The 24,392-nt window shown below is 33.6% G+C and overlaps 1 protein-coding gene across 3 annotated transcripts in view; it reads left to right on the top strand.

Moving 5' to 3' along the window:
- USO1 (USO1 vesicle transport factor) overlaps positions 1-24,392 on the top strand; it is a 185,650-nt gene that overhangs the window by 117,784 nt on the left and 43,474 nt on the right. For 2 of the 3 annotated variants that reach the window (XM_077143146.1, XM_077143149.1), the window contains 11 exons: positions 1,342-1,430; positions 1,837-1,991; positions 3,020-3,231; positions 5,079-5,099; positions 11,934-12,044; positions 12,350-12,468; positions 12,623-12,804; positions 13,072-13,193; positions 16,253-16,391; positions 19,078-19,241; positions 19,630-19,719. In XM_077143146.1, coding sequence (XP_076999261.1) covers positions 1,342-1,430; positions 1,837-1,991; positions 3,020-3,231; positions 5,079-5,099; positions 11,934-12,044; positions 12,350-12,468; positions 12,623-12,804; positions 13,072-13,193; positions 16,253-16,391; positions 19,078-19,241; positions 19,630-19,719 — 1,404 coding nt within the window. The remainder of the gene's footprint in view (positions 1-1,341; positions 1,431-1,836; positions 1,992-3,019; positions 3,232-5,078; positions 5,100-11,933; positions 12,045-12,349; positions 12,469-12,622; positions 12,805-13,071; positions 13,194-16,252; positions 16,392-19,077; positions 19,242-19,629; positions 19,720-24,392) is intronic. The other variant, XM_077143147.1, reaches the window with a different exon arrangement.

The raw sequence follows: 24,392 nt of genomic DNA, 5'->3' as shown, positions 1-24,392 counted from the left end.
GCTTGTCTTGTCTTCTTGGGAGTCTCCAATGGTTAAGAGGGTACCTGGGGTTTCCCAGATGGGAAGGTTTAATAGTTCCATATATATATATATATCTCCCTTCGGACCCTCAAGGGACTCTACTAGTAGCTTTTAATTATCAGCCCTCCACAATCTGAGATGTATACTGATATTATATTAACCTAAACAGAAGCACAAGACCTCATTCCTGTTCTGGACTCCAGGGATTTGGGTTGTTTAAATGAGCTATCTAGTCAGATTGATTTAGATTGTGTTACAGAAAATTTAGGTTCTAGACATAATAACTTCTCTATTGTGGTCTCATACAGTAGGTGAAAGTCTCTGGTATGTGCACTATCATCTTTTACCCTATATTCTAAATTACCTTAGACCCAGCCATATTGACGTTATTTAAAATTCTAATTGAGGCCTAATCTCTTTTTGGTTATTTTAACTGTTATTACATATAGCTATGCTAATATTCAGGGCTGTAGCACTTCATTTCTGGGTCTTGAGTGTCACAGAGTTACTCAAAGTTCCAGGAAAATACCAGCCCAGTGTTTCAGAATCTAGAAATACATTTATAATTAAAGACTAGGTGTGGCTGCTATAAGGGCTTAACTAGACTCCCATTTTCTGAGTCTTTTCTGAGGGAGACCTTAGCATATTTGTCCTTTTGTTTCTGGCTTATTTTGTATACACGTTATTCCCAAGGTTTATTCAGTTTGTTGTGGGCTTCTTGAAGTAGATATGTTGTCTGGGGTCTTTGAGTTTTTCCAGAGAAGACTTCTCCATTCCTTTGCCTTCCAGTAAGTCAGGAAAGGGACCTGAGTGTTCCACAGTATTTCTTCTGGTTTTGTCTCTCTTTTACTTCACCTTCCTGATACTTGGTGCTTAAAATTGTTGAGCCTGTCATAATTCTATGTGGACAAAATGGCTCACTTCCCACTGATTTTCCTATTTGTGGGCATTTAGGTTATCTTTCCCACTCTGATAAATTGATTACCTCTATCTGCTTTCTGTCTGATTTTTGCTGCAATATCACCTCATTTTCCTTTTGCCCTTATGGTTTAAGGCAAAAAAATCCTTCACTATTATTTTGACAAATTTTGGTAGGAAAAAAGAACTAAATGCGTGTGGTGTTACTTTTAATTGGAAGTCTTAGCTTAATGTTTTAATTTTTATCTTGAGAAAGTGTTAGCAAGTTGGTAATGCTATCACTATTTTTTGTGTGTGTATTGCATTTTTGGCATTATAAACAAAAAACAGAAATTTCTTCTTGGGAAACATGTTTCCTTCCTTGACTTACTTTCCCTAAAAGTTTTTTTTTAACCTTAACAGACCATTAATACTGTATCAGAAGTTATTCGAGGCAGCGAAGTAAACCAAGACTACTTTGCTTCTGTAAATGCACCTTCACACCCACCAAGGTAGGAAAAGGGAAGTATCAAGATTCTTCTGAGGAAGTTAAAAATTTCTTTGGATTGTTAGTATATCTCATATACATATCTATCTTAGTCTTTTAGAAGGTCACTTACGTGGTTTGAAACTAGAAATTATCTGACAACATAAATATGTTGGTATTTAAAAGTGTTGTTTTTGGAACTTAGATATTTTAAAACTTTAGATAACACCTCTTCCACTTTTTAGCTTTGTGCCTTACGTAAGCAAATTACTTCTCTGGCTACAGTTTCCGTTTCTTTGAAATGGGGATGAAAATCCTTAACTTGCTGGTATATTAATTATGATTCTTCAGTCAACCAAAATGACCAATTATTGATTTGTGTACTTGGGTTGTAATGTTTCATTTTGTTCTTTTCTCTTTAACTGCAACAGACCAGCAATTGTAGTACTTCTCATGTCCATGGTTAATGAAAGGCAACCATTTGTATTGCGTTGTGCTGTTCTCTATTGTTTCCAGTGTTTCTTATATAAAAATCAAAAAGGACAAGGAGAAATTGTGTCAACACTTCTGCCATCCACCATTGATGGTAAATAATTTAGTTCTAATTTCTATTTTTTAAAGTAAATAATTGCCAATAAAGTTTTTAACTTGGATCTTTCTATGCTTTAGCCTAAAATACTTTATAGGCTTAAAAAAAAAATCTGCATTCCAAAACCTAAAGAAAAATTTAAAGAACAAGTTTTGGAGTCAGACCAGAGTTTACATTGTAGAATTTCCATTTTTCTTGTAGTGAATCTTTCATTTCTATGTAGGGATAATACTTACTTAATTAGAGATATTGTGAAGATTAATACAATTACCTATATAAAGCATTCATCTCAGTATCTGGCATATAATAGATACATATTAAATAGAAGCTGCTGTTAATTGTAATTCCCACTCTGAAGATAAATTTTATTAAATCATACTTAACATTTTGATGAAGATAAATTTTGTTAAATCATACTTAACATTTTGATTTTACATTCCAGTATAGGTTCGAATTATTAACCCTTTATGGACTCTATTACATTTTATCAGAAATTAGTTCTTTAAATATTTACCTTTTGTAACTTAAACAGCAGTTTGGCAAAAGTAATTGGAAATATCAATAGGCTCATTTTAATTACATAAATCATGGGTTTTTTTGTCAAAAATTTAAAAGTATTTAATTCTATTTTACTAAAATCCATTTTGAAAATAAGGCCCTGGAGATAGTGGAATTATTTAAAATGTGGCATTTCCTTGAATTTGATTTATAAATACAGTTTTCAGTCAAATTAATAATTTTCTGGAGTATCACCAACATCAGTTTGATGCCTAAAGTGTTCTAGTATTTCTTTGTTCTTCTCTTTTTTCTACCAAGATAATCATTCTATTTTTTAAATTTTGTTTTGTGAAGAGCTTTATTGTTTTGAAAGTATTACTTAACACTATTAATTAACAGGTTTAAAAGTATTTTATATTTCATACTATTTGTGTGTTTAGGAAACAACCTGATTAATTTTTTATTTGGCCTACTCTCATGCAGTAGAAATCTAATACATGATTATCATCTTCTTGCCATGTTTGTAGCAACAGGTAATTCAGTCTCAGCTGGTCAGTTATTATGTGGAGGTTTGTTTTCCACTGATTCACTTTCAAACTGGTGTGCTGCAGTAGCCCTTGCCCATGCCTTGCAAGAAAATCCTACCCAGAAAGAACAGTTGCTCAGGGTTCAACTTGCTACAAGTATCGGCAACCCTCCTGTTTCTTTACTGCAACAGTGTACCAACATCCTTTCACAGGTAAAGTATTCTTACTTCTTTCTCTAAGGGGAAGAGAAGTTTCAGCTGTACGTTTTGGTTATGGTCATAAATACATTTAAGAATGTTCTTAGTAGATTTAGATGGAAAGGTAAGAGAGAAGGGCTTATCAAGTTCATTGTAACCAGAAACAGTTGTGTAGAGAGAAAGCAATAAATATTGTTAGAACGACAAGCTTACCAAATAGTTCTTAAGTATGCATCTTGATGGAAACACATGTTCTTTCCAGAAAGATACTGTTTTTGTTTCCTTTTTAAGTCATCCTTGGTGTCCTTGATGTCATTTTCTCTTTTCAGTAGCTGAAATCAGTTTATAATAGTTAGTTTATAAATAGGGAATAGAATAACCTGGTTCACAACTGTATACCTCCCTTTTCCTTTTTCTCTTTCCTTAGAGCAGTTGATTATCAAAAAACAAAGAATACCAATCTATTGCTTAAGTATGCCCTTTGATATTTGTGAGGTTTCAAATACTGTAGCCCCCAAGGCATATAGTTTCCCAGGAGAATGTAGAAAAACATGACTAAAAGGTTTTGCATTCCTGGAGACTCTTAATGAGAACTACAAAGCTTTGTGGAATTGTGAATGCTAGGCATTTAGAAATGTCACTTACTATTAGATGATTTGTCCGCACTTACCATGACTTGCTATTGAACAATTCAGGTTCCGGCTTTAGTAAAACTATATAGTCATCACCATTCAGTGTTACTTAGGGAGAGTAAAAATTGCTCTGCCCAAGGCTTTAGCAGTAGAATTATCCTGTTCCTTTCCATGATAAGATATCACGTCCATCTTTAGTTTTTAATTTTGCCATGGTCATTCACTGGATTCTTCCTTATTCTGAACTTTTATCAGTACACTCCTTCAAGAAACATCAGACTCACAACTTCTGTAATTAAAAAAACAACATTGGTATCATCCATAGGAAGTTATAAATAAAAATTTAAAAATTAATTGTAGTGAAAAGGTAGTTGAATCTTGTTTAAAGTAAGTTGACTTTTATTGAAAGCTTATTTTATCTTTGATTTATCATTTATAACTTAGTGATTATAAAAATATGCCCTCTGTGACCCATGCCAAACTCTGAAATCTGTTGTACAACTAATTGTTGTGCTGTGCATTGAAATTTATTGCTTTTTTGTATACATGTTATTTTTCACAAAAAAGGAGAAAAAAAGTGATGATAAAAAAATAAATGTTCTTTCTAGCCTCCAGTGTTCTGGAGCAGCTAGAAAGAAAAATCTGAGATGATCGTATGATAGCCTATTACGCACTCTGTAACTGTTGAAAAGTGCTTTGAACACTATTGCTTCTTTCTTTGCTTTGTATATATGTAACATTATACAATAAAAAAGTAAAAACATATATATACCCCCAAATAGTCATATTCTTACTTAATACTTGGCATTGTAGATTCTCATTTTGCAGTCTGTTGAAAAAAGCTTTTTTTAAACCAAACAGTAATTAACTGCCTGACCACCATCACCATAGTCTTCTCTTAAACATTGTAATTAAAATTAATAGAGTATTAATTAAACATCATAATTAAGCATTGCAATTAAACATTGTAATTAAAATAAATACATAGAGTGAGAAATCCTCAGGTAGTGGTGTCTTCCCCACTCTAAGTAACTGTGGTACATAAAGTTATCTTTACCTCCTAAAATGTGTGAACATTTACATACAATAAGAAATTAGAACTGTCCTGTCCCAAATTATTAGTTTGGGTGTTTTAGAGATATTGTGAAAAAGCATGTGAGAGATTTTTCTAGATTTAGTGTTTTCTGAAGTAGTAATACTTATGAATATTTTCTAATGTATAATTTGCAGGGTGATAAGATCGACAGACGGGTATGTATCCCCTGATTAAGCCTAGGCATTTTACCTCTTATAAACAAGGCTTTTCCTTTGTCTTGGGTTTTGCTGATTGGGTTTTTTTAACTGCTTTGTGTGAAGTTACATTTTACTTACACTTTCACGTGGTCAGCAAGTTTACTTCTATCATGAGTGGCTTTCCATTTTTTCTCCATGGTGCACTGGAGTGGTGTTACTAAGAACTGCGGGGATGAGAATCTGAAGCTGTACTTTTGCTTCTTCTGGGGATGCTTGCACTCTCTGGATTTCCTTGGTTTGGGTTTTTTGTGTGTTGTTTCCAAACTTACTTCTTTATTTTCCCAGGAGCCTTTTCAAAGGAAATAAAATTTAGGGTTAAGAATTTTGTCTTTGTTTAACAGTATGTAAGAGGATGTGATGTATGACTTTTGTTATTGAAAATGCATAATAATAGTAAGTATACTTTCATAATTGGAAAGATTTTAAATTAAATATATATTTTCCTGGATGTAACCTGTAGCCTACAGCTACATTGAGGATTAGATTTTTTTGTTTGTCTGCTTTTTGGGTGCACGGTCTGGGAATCAAACCCTAGTCTCCTGCAGGAGAGTTTTGGATGTGTGCGTGTGTGTGACTGGGGATGGAAAGAGAGTTAATGTTATCTGTTTTGTTTTGGTTGTTTGGGTTGATTTCTTTCCTCTCTCCTTCTCTCCCTCCCTCCCTCCTTCCCTTCCTTCCTTCCATGTTTGGGCATGTGTTTTAATTGTAGTGTGAGTGATAATAACAACCAAAGTCCTGTTAGAAATGGTTTCATTTTGCCTGGGCACAATTTAACATGGTATTAATAATTCGCACACCCATGTTTGTCTGCTTGAGACTACAGAAATTTTTATATTAGGAAAAGTATAAGTATGTATGTCAACCATTTAAAATGGAATATTTTTGAGATATAAATCACGCACAGTAAAATTCACAGACCTTATGCATTCAATCCAGTGAGTTTTGCGTGGGCAGACACCAGGAATTGAACCTCAATCTGATGAGTCCTAATGGCTAACTACCTTCCTAACCACAGCCCAAAACTAGATATACATCATTTTCATAATCCTAGAAAGTAAATCTGATGAAAATATTCTAGAACCTCATTTTAATACCTGAGCACTACAAATTTAAGATATTAGTTTCCTTGTGTCTGATGCTCCTTTTATCTATAGTATATGGACAGATGAGTTAAAAATATGGATAAAAAATAAACAAATAATAGGGGAAACAAAGGTTAAAATATATTGAGTAGATTGAAATATTAGTGGTCAATGAGAGGGAAGGGTAAGGAATATGGCATGCATGAGATTTTTCTTCTTTCTTTTGCTGGAGAGATACAAATGTTAAAAAAATTTGATCATGGTGATGAATATACAACTATGTGATGATATTGTGAGCCACTGATTGTAACCATGTCAAGAATGTTTGTATGTCAAGAATGTTTGTATGTTTGTTGTTTACAATAAAAATATTTTTTAAAAAAATACTAGTTTCAATTTTTTTTTCGGGGGGCTGCATGGTCCGGGATTTGAACCCAGGTCTCCCACATGTAAGGCAAGCGTTCTTCAATATTTTTTGATAGTGCAAAAATACTAAAATGGGAAATTCACAGAGTAGGAATAGGAGGAATTTTTATTTAGGAAATGCAATAGAAGAATAGAAGCTTATATCAAAGATAAGATGATTCAGCTTCAGTTATTTTTTTATGGTTTTCCTCCGTCATGTAAAATCTGTGGTTTCTACTAATTAAACCTTCAGAATGCTCTGGAACTATAATTTCAATCTCCACTTGTTTTTTTTCCAAGTCATCTCCATGGTCCACACACTTAAACATCTAAATAATTGAATGTAGTTTTAGGAAGGAAATGGGCTTTCTTTTAAGTGTTCTAAGTGTTTCTCTTGCAAGTTTCCATCAGATGATTAGAGAGCAGTGATATAGACTATTTTGATAACCTAATGCACAATTTCTAATTTTATTTTTTGGATGGATAGAGTAGCTTGATCAGGAGTTTATTGAATTGATCTTATTAACATTTCATCATGGTACACTGGCCAAATACCTAACAGTATTTATATTCTCTTAAAGCTTTTTTCATATGTTCATCTTTGTCATTTGCTAACAGTTTATTTTTCTGTTCATGTTGGAAAATTTAGAAAAATAAAAAGTAGAAAGAGGATAATATTCATCATGGTCTACCAAAACTACTACCACTGTTAAAATTTCAGTATTTTTCCCATACTTTTATTTACATGGCAGTAACCATACAGTAGATTCCATTTATTTCTACATTTTTATAAGTATTTTCCATGATATTAAAATCTAAATCAACATCACATACATGATTGCATAATATTTTGCTAAATGTATATATACCATGTATTAAGCATTTCCTTATTTTTGAATATTTTATCTCTCATTTATAAATCATGATTTATAAATAATGATTTGAACACCAAAATAATATAGTCCATACAAAAGAGCATTACAAACAGTTCTCATTTTTTGTAGTTCCAGTAAAGTCTCTGTTAATTTAGTAACACAAGGAGTGCTTATATTTCACTGAGATAAAAAAGAATTATCCCAGTAATTAAGCTATGTATTTTTATTTTCCCTAGTCAAACTGTATTCTGCCTTTGATTTTAAATTCAGAACATCAATTCTGCTTTTAATATGCTAGTATGTGGAATCATATATATGCAGAGCTAGAAGGGATTATAATAATAGTTTATAACATTGGACTACTTTCTGTGTGCCGTGTTCTGTTCTAAGCTTTTTATGTATTTTTACCCATTTAATCCACTAATAACCTTGTGAGGTGTAGGTATTAACTTGTATCCAATTGAGAAATGAGAAGACAAGTTAAGTAAATTGCTTACACTTTCATGACTGTTAAGTTATAGAACCAGGATATAAATCCAGGCATTCTGTCTTCAGAGTTGATGCTCATAACCTCTCTATTTGAGATCATTTTATCCAACTGTGCCTCTCTTTACTAAATGAGGAAGGTAGGGCTTCAGTATATTGAATTTGTACAATGTAGGGCAGTATACATTTTGGTTTCTTATAACTCCCAACAAAATGTCCTTTCCGCTGATACCATACTGTGTCTCTTAGAATTAAATTTTTAGTTCATTTAAAAATATATTTGTTTTCAAACACAGAAACATAGTTTAGAAATCAAAATAATATAAAGAGGTATACAATAAGCAATCTTGTTCCCACCTCTGTCCCAGTGCATCTCCTATTCATTTCTTCTGTAGTCCTCAAGTGCTTTCTTTAAGTACATATCCACTGTTCTGTACCTTTTTCTCTCTCCCTTAATACCTTTTGTACTTCTACCAACAATTTTTAAGATTGCTGTATACTAGAGTACCTGTTTCCCCACAACCTCAGCAATGATGTATTGTCAAACTTTTGTATTTTAGCCAATCTGCTGAGGTGAAAAATGATCTCAGTGAGTTTAAATTTTCATTTTTCTGACTAACATGTTCAATAGCTTTTGTATATTTAAGTCATTTTGTATGTTTAGGCCATTTTAAGTTTTTCCATAAACTCTCCTTTCTTCTAGTTCATATCCTTTGCCCACATTTCTGTTGGGTTGTTAATTGTCTCTTGTTTTATAGAAACTTGTTTTATATTAGGAAGTTTAACCCTTTGTTAAACATGTTACAATTTTTCCTGGTGTGTCATTTGTCTTTTGACAGTGTTTTATTTTGTTTTGGTGATGTGTAGTCAACTGTATCAGACCTTTTTTTTAATGGCTTCTGCATTTTAAGTCCTACTTAGGCCTTCCTCTCTTCAAGATTTTCATCTCCTAATTTCTGGTTTTATTTTTTACATTTGAGTCTTCCATTTTTCTGAATGAACTGTATGCAATATGGGTCAGCTGATCTGTTTTTTAGTTAGCTATCTAGTTGTCCCAATACTCTTTTTAAGTCCATCTGTAACCTATTGATGGTTGCTTATATGCTCCCTTTTTCAGATATTAAATTTCCATTTGCTTATGGGTCCATTTCTGGTATTTCCATTCTATCCCTTGATTATTGTCTGTCCTAATGGTATCCCCTCATTACTCTTATCTTTTTTCAGAATTCCCTGATTATTCAAACTTGTTTTTTTCCCATATGAACTTGAGAATCAGGCTAGTTGCTTCAAGAAAAAGTCTGTTATTTTAGGAAAGTCTTATTTTATTTGCATCAATTAATTCTATAAATTAACATCTTTTTTTCTCTAACTAGATTTTATTTTTCTATCATAATATTGTACCAGCTATAGTCCCATTCAAACTTCCTTCTTAATACCCCACATCAGAGAACTTATTCTGAAGTAATATTTAATTCCATCTATTTCAGATTTTTTTTTAAGATTTAAACTATTTTATTTATTTATTTTTATTAATTAACGGAAAAAAGAAAAAAAAGAAATTAACCCAACATTTAGAAATCATACCATTCTACATATGCAATCAGTAATTCTTAACATCATCACATAGATGCATGATCATCGTTTCTTAGTACATTTGCATCGGTTTAGAAGAACTAGCAACACAACAGAAAAAGATATAGAATGTTAATATAGAGAAAAAAATAAAAGTAATAATAATAGTAAAAACAAAACAACAACAACAAAAACAACCAGACAGACAAAAGCAAACAAAAAACAAAAAAACAACAACAACAACAAAAAAAACCTATAGCTCAGATGCAGCTTCATTCAGTGTTTTAACATGATTACTTTACAATTAGGTATTATTGTGCTGTCCATTTTTGAGTTTTTGTATCTAGTCCTGCTGCACGGTCTGTATCCCTTCAGCTCCAATTACCCATTATCTTACCCTGTTTCTAACTCCTGCTGGACTCTGTTACCAATGACATATTCCAAGTTTATTCTCGAATGTCAGTTCACATCAGTGGGACCATACAGTATTTGTCTTTTAGTTTTTGGCTAGACTCACTCAGCATAATGTTCTCTAGGTCCATCCATGTTATTACATGCTTCATAAGTTTATCCTGTCTTAAAGCTGCATAATATTCCATCGTATGTATATACCACAGTTTGTTTAGCCACTCTTCTGTTGATGGACATTTTGGCTGTTTCCATCTCTTTGCAATTGTAAATAACACTGCTATAAACATTGGTGTGCAAATGTCCGTTTGTGTCTTTGCCCTTAAGTCCTTTGAATAGATTCCCAGCAATAGTATTGCTGGGTCGTATGGCGATTCTATATTCAGCTTTTTGAGGAACCGCCAAACTGCCTTCCACTAAATTAACATCTTTATGATGTTGAATCTTCCTGTCCAAAATGGTGTCTTTCTTATAGATGTATGTCTACTTTTGTATCCTTTAGGCATTTATGTCTGCTTCTGTGGTTTAAAATTTTCCACGTTTCAGTTTTGTACCTTTTGGATTATGTTATTCCTGAGTACACTTTATCATTTTTTGTTGCTATTTTAAATGGGTGTTTCATTCTGTCTTCTAATTATTTTTTACTTTGCTCTTCTTATCCTTCAGTTAGACCTAAAAGAGGACATTTCCATTTTTATTTACTTAGATATTAGCCAGTTATCGATAGGATGCACTTATGTATATGATGTTTGCATATACCCTATTTGGTACCTGCAAATGGTTATTCCATATAATAATAAACATAGATAACTTGAGATAAAGTTATAGAAACATAAGTACTTATAACTTGAGTGCCTAGTTATTAAGTTCTGTATGGCAGGTTAATTGAGAATAATTGTGTATTTTTTAACTTTGTAGTTTTCATGGGTAACATGAAGATATATTGTGGGCACCAAGTGATAGAGGCAAGGAAAAGTAAAAATATAACATGTAAAAAGTAAATTCATACTAAGTAATGCTTACTTGGCAAATCATTTGAATAAGTTTAATTTGAACTTATTTACTTCAATAGTAATATCTCTGAAAATATATTATAGAAAGTTTAGTGTGTTGACATAAAGGTTCCTGAAATTAGAGTCTGTGTCATAGAAATTTTCAAAATATGATGAAGGTTACTTTGAATCCATTCTTTGTCTGTCTTTGAATGATTTTTTTGTATTTCCCAAAATTGCCTCAAAATGATGCATTACTGTACAAATTTTCATTATTTTATTTCAAACAAGCTTTGTTTTTTCTTCAAGCTGTTTTCCTTGTTCATTTTTATGAGTTTTCATGATCTGTCCTGTTGTTACTGAGTTCATAGCATGGTTTATTTATTTTCTTGGCAAAGAATATATATATTCTCTCATGGAATTTGGCTATATGGTTCAGGAGATTAGTGTTTTATTTGGGGGGGGGTGTAGTGCATGTGCTGGGACTCAAACCTGAGACTCCCATATCTTAGGCGAGCATTTTACCAGGGAACCACCGGGGCACTCCCATATTTCTTTGTATTCTGCTTGATATTTTTTGAAGGAGGTAGAATTTGTCCGTTTTTCAAGAACTTATTTTTAAATTCTGATTAAACCATCACCAAATTTTGCAGGTAAATTTATGTTACCGTAAAGTATTTTAGGATTGATATATTCTTTATGTACTCACATCATAAATTCTTTAATTGGCAGACTAAGTTTTTCCTACTAATACTATTTTTAGATAAGGCCGCATATGCTTACGAACATGAATTTATTTTAATTTCTACTCTTCATATTTTGTAAAGAATAGCCTATGTAGGATACAAAAATGCATTCTCTTATTAACTTTTTTCTGGATTCCTGGCACATTTTTATAAGCGGGATCCTACTGCAACTATATGAAAAAATAAAATGAATCGAAATTGATTTATGCCAACTTATCTATTGCAGGGAAGCAAAATACAGACAAGAGTTGGATTATTAATGTTGCTTTGTACCTGGTTAAGCAACTGTCCTATTGCAGTAACACATTTTCTTCACAACTCAGCCAATGTTCCATTTGTATCCTTCATATTTTAGTAAGATACTTGTAAGTATTTATCTTTTAATTCCTTTTCCTCTCCATTGGTAGTAGCACTACATCTGACAAATTTGAAATCTCCACCATCTTACCGGTCTTGCAGTTGTTTCAGTTGTTAAACTGGTAAGTTGCTTGTTTAAGCCTGTGTGTGTGAATGTGCACACGCATGCACACTGCCTGAACTATATGTAGGATTTCTAATATGAAGTATATGTCAAATTCAAATTGCAAAAGAAAGTATTGTAGATACATTATGAATCATTAGTTTCCTTAACAAAGATTTCAGCTTACAGGACAAATTGCAGAAAATCTTGGAGAGGAAGAACAGTTGGTCCAAGGCTTATGTGCCCTTTTGTTGGGCATTTCAATTTACTTCAATGATAACTCACTCGAGAACTACAGGAAGTAAGTAAAAGGAAAATGGTAGGGTGAAATGACTTGCTAATATTATCAAGAGATGATAACTTTTTTCTGCCAAAGTATAATTTATACCAAACTTTTATGTTTTGTTAGAGTCTTCACATTGTTTCTAAACATCTCAATATGTGTTTTTCTGTAGAGAAAAACTAAAACAACTAATAGAGAAGCGGATTGGCAAAGAGAATTTCATAGAGAAACTAGGGTTTATTAGCAAACATGAATTGTATTCCAGAGCATCTCAGAAACCACAGCCAAACTTCCCTACTCCAGAGTACATGATATTTGATCATGAGTTTACGAAACTGGTAAAAGAACTTGAAGGTAAGACAAACAGCTTTAAATTGATAATCATTAGAAAATGCATATTATTTTATTGTATGTGTATATCCTGGACACATTCAGATTATGTTTAGACTAACAGTAGGTTTTTTAGTATCTCTTTGTCTATAGCCCATTATAGCACCTTCAGCTTTCAGTAAGATTGGAAAGATTATCTCTTACCTGTTATGGAGTTAGACCGTATGTGTTTACTGATTAAGTTATAATAAAATAGCATTTAAAACATTTTAAATAAGCTTTCATCTATAGGTGTTATAACTAAGGCTATTTATAAGTCCAATGAAGAAGATATGAAAGAAGAAGAGGTGAAGAAAACATTAGAACAACATGACAGCATTGTGACTCACTACAAAAATATGATCCGAGAGCAGGTAGGTACTAATGAATTGTATATACTCTCTGAAATACTGATAGATGGTTTTATACTATAAGGGAGAAAATTTCTTGGCATTTCAAATGAAGGTGGATACAGAATGTAAAATGCATTTTTTTCCTTAAATAATTAAAAATCATCTGCGTATTCAACAGAGTGAGCCCTTCATATGCGCTAAGCACTGTGCAGTGAGTTGTTGATACAGGTGTGAATTAGACATATTCCCATATCACAGTCTGATGGGGAGATAAACTCATAAATAGATTATTGTAACACAGCATAATAGTATATCATAGTCCAGTGATAGAGATAGTTGATGGTCTTATGGCAGCACTGAGAAGTGTTTGATTTAGCTAGCTAGGGGCACAGGCTTAGAGAAAATAGGGAAGCAGAATCCTAAAAAGATGAATAGGAGTAAACTGGACAAAAGGAGAGATGGGGAAAAGAGGCAGGAGGTAAAAGCTACATGATATGTTTGAATACGGTGTTACATGGTTGCTGTTTAATGGAGAAATTCGAGGGACAAGGCTGGAGGTAGAAAGCCCAGAAGGAGATTATTGTGGTGGACATAGGGAGAAAAATAGGGCACTGGTGGTGGTGATGATGATGATGATGGTAATGGCAACTGTTTATTGCTTACTGTGTTCCAGGTGCTCACTAAGCACATTTAAACACTATCTCATTTAAGTATTATCTTTAGTTTTGAATAAATGAATAGTTATTATCTTTAGTGTAGAATAAATGAATCTCAGACTTAGAGAATTTAAACTTGTCCAAGATCACTCAGTAACTGGTGAACAGGAATTCAAATACAGGTAGGTAATTGGGACTCTAGAGCCCATGCTGTGTGTCATATAGGGGACGAATTTGAGAGATATGACACCTAGATATGGTAAAAGTGGTAGGACTCTGTAGTGATCGGATCTGGGTATGAGGGAGCAAAAGGAGTCAAATAGGATCCCTAGATTTCTCTCTTAGATGATTGAATAGATGATATTGAGTTAGTACAGAGAAGGAGCTGGTTTATTAGAATGGATAATGAGTTAAGTTGAAACTGCCTTTTCAAAATGATCAGTTGACATTTTTTTGCAGGTTACTGGTGAACCTCCATTACTTACATTATGTTGAGCTCTTTAAACGTTCCACTATGTTCCTTCAAAGTGTGTTTCTTGTTTTTCTAACTCTCCATAATGGTATATACCTGTTCTAGTCTACCAAAGCTGCCAGAATGCAACACACCAGAGCTAGATTGGCTTTTAATAAAAGGGGATTTATTTAGTTAAAAATGTATAGTTCTTCAGAGGAGAGACAGCTGACTTTCAACTGAGGTTCTTTCTTACATGGGAAGCCACAGGGTGATCTCTGCTGGGTTCCAACAGCTTTCCCTGGGGTGATTCCTTTCTGTATCTCCAAAGGCCTGGGCTGAGCTGCGAGTGCCGAGAGGAGGTATGCTGAGCTGCTTGGGCTGTGCTACGTTGAGCTCTCTCATTTAAGCATTCAGCCAATTAAACATCATTCATTGCAGCAGGCCCACGTCCTAGCCAACTGCAGATGTAATCAGCGACAGATGACATGCCGTTGGCTCATGTCCACAGCAGTAGAACTAGGCACCTTCACCTGGCCACGTTGACACCTGAACCTAACTACCACAATACCTTTATGTGAATTCCAGCAAGTGCTATAGTATTATCTGGAAAATGAGATGATTAATGTTGTTGAAATTCCAGTGTCATAAAAAAATACATTGATGGCAGTCCATGTGGGGCAGACTGTTTTCCCTTCCCTGTACTGCCTGCCCTACCTGCTGAATATCCACAGCTTGTACAGGTGCTTTATGTTAGAATTATATAAGCAGAATTGTAAATTGCGGAATTGTCAGGTTTTTTTACAATCTATATTATTGAGATCAAAATTCTAAGGAAGAATAAAAACGTAGTAGAATATTTAGCATTCAGTCCTAACTTTTTATTAGAGATTAGCATCATCTTTGAATGATCAAAATTTGTGTCATCAAACTACCCATGGTATTTAGGATTCATCTCTGTATCTTAGTTACAAATATGAAGTCATTTCCAGTTAGTAAAATATAATATCTTTGGATAAATCTAATAAATGCAGATGATTTGGAGGAAGAAAAGAATGATATGACATATTATAATGACTCTTCTTCAGAAATATTAATTTTAAATATCTTCACTATTTAAATGCTATTTGGCAATTCGGCAAGAAGCTCCAAGATACAAAAATGTTTTATAGCCTTTGAAGGACATCTGAGACTATCTTTAGTAAGTTACCCAAAATTCAGGGGGTAAAAAACCATATGAACTAAGATATGTATTGTAGTGATATTAATCATTTTAATCATCTACTCAGATATTATAAATAAATTATAATTATGAGAACTATGAATATGGGAAAATGATATAATAGTAGATATAAATTGATTATGACAAGCGTAAAAGTTACGGATTCGGGAAAAAACAAGAAGAAAGAAATATATCAAATTCCAGTTGTAGTTAGATTAGGATGCTAAGAGTTGGAAGTTTTTTTCCTTTTTTCAGTTTTGTAAATATTCTGTGAAAAATAATATATTTGTGTGTACATATATATGCTAACTTTCTTAAATAGTTTGGTATAAGTTTCTTAAATGATTTGGTAGACCATACATAGATTTTTTTATTTGATTTTTTAATTACAGTGAAATTGCAGTCTGTGCCATAGTGCTTATTAAAATGGGACCTTCGGGTGGGCAACAGTGACTCAGTGGCAGAGTTCTTGCCTGCCATGCTGGAGACCTGGGTTTGTTCTCGGTGCCTGCCCATGTGAAAAAAAAAAAAGGAGGGGGTACCTTACTTAAAATCTTACAATTTTGCTGCTTGTTAATTGGCTTTAGTGTGTATATTAAAGCATTACTGATTAACTATTGGATGATTTTTGGAAGTGTTTAATACTTGAACATCCTGACCCAAAGTAATCTCTTAAATTTTAATTTGTTCATCTTCCTAATGTTAATTAATTAGTATGATTTTAAAACTGAATTATGTCTTGGTTTCACAGGATCTGCAACTTGAGGAATTAAAGCAGCAGGTTTCTACATTAAAATGTCAAAATGAACAACTCCAGACAGCAGTCACACAGCAAGTATCTCAGATTCAGCAACACAAGGATCAGTATAATCTTCTTAAAATACAACTTGGTAAGTGTAGTATCACTTCATTGATCAGCCTGCTGGTTGATTTTTATCTAAATCTATATATCTATCTAGTTATCTAATCTGAATTATGTATATGTGTGTGTTTATATATATGAGATACTAAAGTGAATTTTGCTTCTTGAAATCCCTTTGGGAAAAGGTGATATAAATTTGTTAAACTGATTCAGATAACTTTTCCCGTCTTGCAGAATAATATAAAAAAGTTATATAATAAACATAAATAAAATTAAATGAGTGAAAAAGGTAAAAAAAATTAAATGAGTGAAAAAGGCCACAAAATTGTGGTTAATCATGATGACTCAAATGAGATAGGTCTGTTCTATAAGCTGCAGTATTTCTCCTAATCACATCTTTTTTTTGGAGTAACATTTAGATAATACTCATATATACACTTAAAAAAATTTTTTTTATTAATAAATCTTAATATACAAGCATTCCATACATGGTTTACAAACAGTGGCTCACGATAGCATCACATAGTTATATATTCATCACCATGATAATTTTTTAGAACATTTCCATCACTCCAGAAAAAGAAATTAAAAAAAAAAGAAAAAAAAAGAGAAAACTCATATACACCATACACCTTACCCCTCCCTCTCATTGACCACTAATATTTCTATTTACCCAATTTATTTTAACCTTTGTCCCCCCTATTGTTTGTTCATTCTCCATCCTTATTTTTTGCTCATCTATCCATATCCTAGATAAAAGGATCATCTGACACAAAGTTTTCACAATCACACATTGTAAAAGCCATATCATTATACAATCATCTTCAAGAATGAAGGCTACCAGAACATAGTTCAACAGTTTAAGGTATTTCCCTCTAGCCACTCTAATACGCCATATCCAAAAATGGATATCTATGTAATGTGTAAAAATAACCTCCAAGATAACTTCTTGACTGTTTGAAATCTCTTAGCCACTGAAACTTTATTTTTTCTCCGTTCTCTCTTCCCCCTTCTGGTCAAGAAGCCTCTCTCAATCACTTGACGCCAAATCCTGGCTCATCCTGGGATTTCTGTTCCATGTTGAGGAGATTTACACCCCTGGCAGTCATACCCCACATCGGGGAGGAAGGCAGTGAGCTCACCTGACACATTGTCTTAGAGAGAAAAGCCATATCTGAGATAACAAAAGAGGTTCTCTTGGTGTGAAGATAGGCCCAACTTTAAGTAGGCCTAGCCTATCCTTTGCAGGAATAAGTACCACAGAGGCAAACCCCAAGATCGAAGCCGAGCGGCCTATTGACTTGGTTGTCCCCACTGCTTGTGAGAATATCAGAAATTCTACAAATGGTAAAGTTGAACACTTCCTCCTTTCTCCCCAGTTCTCCAAGGGGGCCTTGCAAATATTTCTTTTTTCACTGCCTAAATTATTCTGGCATATATCGGGGCATCATACTAACCTGGACAAACCAACAAAGTCTCACACCCTATTCGAGATTCCATGTACTTATGGTGTTCAACTAAAGTGACCATACAAGTTAAATTAAGAAGTGCACTACCCAAAATATAAATATTACACCAAGTAAACATCTCTCCCTTTGGTCTCACACAGAAGTTGAAGTTTTAAAATATGAACGAAATCATCCTTTACCCTGTATTCTAATTTAACTTAGTCTTATCCAGATCAGTTTCATTCGTGTCTCTAGTTGAAGTCAGATCCCTTTTTCAGCTTTTTAAACAGTTCCTGTCTGGGGTACTACTGACTTTCATAGCTTCAGACCTCTAACTCTGAGTCTCAGGTGTCCCATAAATACGCAAAGTTTCTGGGAACAATCAGGTTATATACAAACATCTCAGTATCTAAAAATTTTGAAGTAACAGTTACAACTCTTGAATGTATGTGGATGCTGTAAGAGCTTACACTCTAGGACCCTTTACAGTAGATCCCAACCTGATAACCCCTGCTTATGACTTCAGAGAAATCCCTTTGTACTTCCTTTATTTATGGCAATAATTTGCCAGTTATTTTCGTCCATACAGATATTCGTGACAGTTTTTTTAAGGGATTTATTTTCCCGCATATTACCTGACAAGATTGGCATCGGAAATGCTTTTCTTTTTGTTCTTACTAGAGAAGTTTTGGGTTTACGAAACAATTGTGCATAAGATACAGAATTCCCATATATCGCCCCACCATCAACACCTTGGGTTGGTGTGGAGCATTTGTTACAGTTGATAAAAGCACATTTTTTATGATTGTACTATTAATTACAGTCTACTTCACTTAGAGTCTACTGTGTATTATAGCTCAATGGATTTTGTGTTTTTAAAATATTTTCATTCTGTTACCATATATATACAATCTAACATTTTCCCTTTTAATCAAATTCATTTATATATGTCAGTGCTGTTAATTGCATTCACAGTGTTTTATCACCATCACCTCCAAAACTACGTATTTCCTAATCATGAATCACTAACCTTGCAATTCATGTTTAGTAAGATTATGGTGTTTTTCCTCCCAGAAGCCTTGATAGTTCAGCTTACTATTTTTATCAGCACACTATTTTGCAAAGATGAAATGTGCTTGCAAAAGTACTGCCCAAGTAATTAAATTAAGGAAATTATATGTTTATGCTTTTATTTGAATCTTCTAGTTGAAAAATGAGAAACTTAAGTTTCCTGCTGACTTTTCACATGTTATGCCTGTGTAATAGGAAAAGACAATCAGCATCAAGGTTCTCACAGTGATGGGGCTCAGATGAATGGCATTCAGCCAGAAGAAGTTGGTAGGTTGAGAGAAGAAATAGAAGAACTAAAAAGTAAGCAGGAATTTTTACAAAGCCAACTGGCTGAAAAGGATTCTTTGATTGAAGAATTGGTAAGAAATAAATGTTTAAACAATTTATAATAAGAGCTCAAAAGTAATTCTCAGTATCTCATTTGTTTTGCTGGTTCCCCTTAATTTCTCCCTCAAGCCAGAATATAATATTAAGATTTTTAGATATGGGCTTTAGACTCTGATTTCATAAGGTCCAGTGCCTTCTTACTTACTAAATAACTTTGAGCAACTTAGTTAACCTCTTTAAATTTGTTTCCTGTCATATAAAATGGTGGTGGTGATTTCTATTTCTGTTGAGAGAATTAAAATTTTTTGGTAAAAATTCATAAGATATAGCTTATAATATTTATAATTCTATCCTTAAATGTATGTTTTTTCCCGTCTTTTTGGACTTAATTTATTTCATAGTTTATTTCCATATTTGTAGAAATCTTCCCAAACATCACCTGAGACAAATGAAGACTCTTCAGAGACAGATGCAGCTAGAGATTCTAAACAAGTTGCTCAGTTAAAACAGGTAAGTAAACTAGAACAACTTAGTCAAATGTAAGCATGATTTGATAGTTATGACGTACTTGAAATATCCAGAGCTTTTTGAAATTGTATATTAGTGTATTTTTTTTATCTTGTTATTTCAATAACATGTTTTTTAATAGATCTGGGATCTCACATTATTTGTGGATTATTAGTGAATAATAATTAAAGAAATTTTAAGATGTATTTATAAGCTGTAAGCATGAAGACATAGAATCTTATGCCTAATTTTCATATACTATGATAATTGCTTGGCTGAATGTATCAGGTATTTAAACCATTCTGTCCAAAAATTAATAAACTTGTACATCTCAATTAGATGACTCCAGCTGAAAATAAAGAAACTCTTCTGTTGTGTTAATGTATAATTTCTCTAAAAAAGCAATTCACCTTTTTCCTACTTGGTTTATTAATAATATTTATAAATTTCTATTAAACCAGATAGTACAAATTTGTCTTTAGCCAATGAGAAACTTAAATATATTTGCTCAGTGAAAGAACCAGAAAAGAGAGAAAGGAGCAAATTGTGTATAGAATCATGTACTGTAGTTAATAATTGAAAGAAAGACCTAGAAAAGTAGCAGATTACTCATTAATATACTATCCATAAACATGTATTTATTTCTTTTAAAAATCTTTCTTTCCTTCCCTCTTTTCATCCTTTCTTCCATCTTTCTCTCTTTTCTTCCTTTCTTATTATAAAAGGAAATCATGCTTTTGTTAAAAAAAAAAAAAAAAAAGCAATACAGAAGTAAGGACTGAATGTTATAGTAGGTCTTAACCAGCATAGGATTTCTTCCTTCTCTCTCCATTAGTCTACAGGTCTTGGCCCATAGATTTGGATGAATTGAGAGAGCAATGACTTACACAGGAAAACTAAGTTTTACTTTGACAGTTTTTGTGCAACTCAAAATACATTATAAAATTACACATTAAAAAAATCGTCACTCATTACTAAGCATTTCAAACATGTAACCATAATGTTTTTTTAAAAGCAGTAGTTTCAAAGCACTCTTCAAAAAGTGGTTACAGGACAGATCCCAGAGTTTGTCATGGGCTACCATATGATCCTCTCATTTTTTTCCTTCTAGCTGCTCCAGAATATAGGAGCCTAGCAGGCTTAAGTAATTTTTTATCATCACAGTCGACTTTTTTTTCCTTCTTTTTTTTTGTGATAAAAACATATATACAAAAAAGCTATAAATTTCTAAGCATAGCATAATTAGTTGTAGAACATATTTCAGATGTTGACGTGGATTACAGTTTCTCAATTTTAGGTTTTTACTTTTAGCTGTTCTAAAAGAGATAATTTAATTCATCATTCATGTTCCTTTGTTAAGGCCTATCTTCTATGTATAATTCCACCATCACCTTTGATCTTTCCATACCCCTCTTTGGGGATGTTTGGGCTATGGCAGTTGTAAATTTTTTATATTGGAAGGGTCTGTCACTAATATGGGGCATGGAGATGAAACTATCTGATGTTCTGGAGAGGCTGGGCTAGGTTTCAGGACTTATCTAGACCAGTGAACCATTTGGAGGTTGTAGGTTTCTGGAAAGTTACTCTAGTGCCTGGAACCCTTGTGGAAGCTTATAAATTGCCCTTGGTGTTCTTTAGGATTGGCTGGAATGGTCCTGGTTGGGGGTTGGCAGGTTATGATAGGTAGCAAGGTCTACCTGAAGCTTGTGTAAGAGCAACCTCCAGAGTAGCCTCTCAGCTCTATTTGAACTCTCTCTGGCTCTGATATTTTATTAATTACACTTCTTTCCCCCCATTTGGTCAGGATGTAATTGTTGATCCCACGGTGCCAGGTCTGGATTCATCCCTCGGAGTCCTCTCCCACGTCGCCAGGGAGACTTTCACCCCTGGATGTCATGCCCCATGTAGCAGGGAGGACAATGATTTCACTTGCAGAGTTGGGCTTAGAGAAACTAAGGCCACATCTCAGCAACAATAGAGGTCCTCCAGAGATAACTCTTAGGCATGCCTATAGGTAATCTAAGCTTCTATGCTACCTACATAAGCTTCACAATAGTCAGCCTCATGATCAAGGACATGGCCTATTGATTTTGTGTCCCTAAAGTTTAACACAGTATCAGGGGATTGATTCTGTGATGGTAAGGTTTAGTAGTTCCATAGTCTTATCCCCTCCCTCGGGGGACTTTGCCGATACTTTTTGATTATCTGATTAATATACTCTAGGATGTTTCCAGGCATTACAATGATCTATACAGGATTAAAGGACTTCTGGATTAAAGGACCGCTTTCTCATTCTATGCTCTCTGTGTTTCATCTGTTCAAATGAACTCTACAGATAGGTTAAATTAGATTAAGCACTACAAAAAACTTCAGTTCCAAATCAAATAAACCTTTCTTCCATGGATCTCATGGAGTATGTGTGGTTCTAAAGTATAGACACTGTCTTCCTTACTCCTGTGTTCTGAATTACTTTACCCCCAACCTGTTGGCTTTGTTTGTATCTCTAAATATAAGGTTATATATATATATGTATAACATCCTCTCAAAATCCAGAAATAATAATCACCATGCCAGACTTAATGTGTCTGCTCTAAAAGCTTACAATCTAGGCCCTTGTTTTCTTATAAGCATTTTCTAAAGGTGACCATACCATTGTTCTTGTTTTTGTTTCTGGCTTGTTTTGTCTAACCAAATGTCCCACATGTTCATTCACATCATGGCATGTGTCACGACTTTGTTCCTTTTTGTAGCAGCACAGTCTTCATTCATAAGCATACACCATCGTTCGCCAGTCTACTTCTCTGTCAGTGCATCCTTCAGCCACCTGCATTCATCGGGCATCATGTAGAGGGCCCAAAGTCCACAGTCCATCAACATTCTCAATTTTAGAAAATTTCATTGTTCCCAAGAGAAAGTAAACCAATAAACACACCCTTACCAAATAGGAAATCTAAACCTCCTCTTAACTCTTGTCCCTCACCCCATTATTTACTTCTGTTGTTACTGTGGTAGTGCTGATGGTTTCCTTTTGAACATAGCTCATAGCATGCGATAGCAGTTATCCCCCTGTATTTTGGACTTAAACACTCTATACAAGAATCATATCTTTGAAGTAATTCTTATAAGAAATCATTCATATTTCTATGTGAGTGAAACACATAGGTCTATACAACCGCTTTCAATCTTGTTCATCTTCAATATGGTAATATTACTTATAGACCTACTATCACCTTCGCTCCTATCTCTTCCCTTACATTGTAAGTTATCCTCATTAGCTAATGGTTCAGCCATCTTTAGCGTCTATGTATCTCTAAGTCCCCTGTGTTCAGTATTATAAGTCTCTGATTATACCTTTTTGCTAGTCATAAAAATTGAATCATACAGTATCTGTCCTTTTGTGTCTGGCTAGTTTCACTCAACATTATGTTGTCAAGACTCTTCCATCTTGTCATGTGCTTCAGGACGTCATTTGGTCTTACCGCTGCATAATATTCCATCATATGTATATACCACATATTTTGATCCACTCATCTATTGATAGGCATTTGATTTGTTTCCATCTTTTGACGATTGTGAATAATGCTGCTATGAACATCAGTGTGCAAATGTCTGTTTCTTCATTGCTTTTAGCTGTTCTGGGTATATACCAAGTAGTGCTATTGCTGGGTCATAGGGCAGCTCGATATTTAGTTTCCTAAGGAACCACCAAACAGTCTTCCATAGTGGCTGCACTATTGTACACTCCCATCAGCAATGCATAAGAGTCCCAGTTTCTTCACATCCTCTCCAACATTTATAGTTTCCTGATTGTTTAAGCAGCCATTCTTACTGGTGTGAGATGGTATCTAATTGTAGTCTTGATCTGCATTTCCCTTATAGCCAGTGAAAATGAGCATCTTTTCATGTGCTTTTGAACCATCTGTATTTGCTCTTTAGAAAATGCCTATTCATATCTTTAGCCCATTTTGTAATTGGATTATTTGTTCTTTTGTTGTTGAGTTGTATGATTCTTTTGTATATACAAAAGATTCTTTTGTATATATCAAACCTTTGTCTGATATGTGATTTCCAAATATTGTCTCCCATTGAGTTGGCTGCCTCTTCACCTTTTTGACAGTTTTTTTGAGGTGCAGAAACATTTGATTTTGAGGAGTTCCCATTTATCTGTATTTTCTTTTGTTGTTTGTGCTTGGGGTGTAAATTTTAGGAAGCTACCTTCTATTACTAGATGTTTGATCAATTTGAGTTAATTTTTGTGTAGGGTGTAAGATAGTGATCCTCTTTCATTCTCTTGGCTGTTGATACCCAGTTCTCCCTTGTCCAATTATTGTAAAGACTGTTTTGTCCCAGTTCAGAGGATTTGGGGGGGGTCTTGTCATTTATCAGTTGACCATAGATTTGGTGGTCTGTTTCTGCACTCTCGATTTGATTCCGTTGGTCAATGCTTCTGTCTTTGTACAGTACCATGCTGTTTTTTGTTTTGTTTTGTTTTAATTAATTAATTTAAAAAAATTAAGAACAAACAAAAACATTAGCACATCATTCCGTTCTACATATATAATCAGTAATTCTCAATATTATCAACCATGCTGTTTTGACCATTGTAGCTGTTCTAGTTTGCTAGCTGCTAGAATGCAATATACCAGAAATGGAATGGCTTTTAACAAGGGGAATTT

Source organism: Tamandua tetradactyla, chromosome 24 (assembly GCF_023851605.1).
Source record: "Tamandua tetradactyla isolate mTamTet1 chromosome 24, mTamTet1.pri, whole genome shotgun sequence".
Classification (NCBI taxonomy): Eukaryota; Metazoa; Chordata; class Mammalia; order Pilosa; family Myrmecophagidae; genus Tamandua; species Tamandua tetradactyla.
This window is presented reverse-complemented; position numbering and strand designations above follow the sequence as displayed.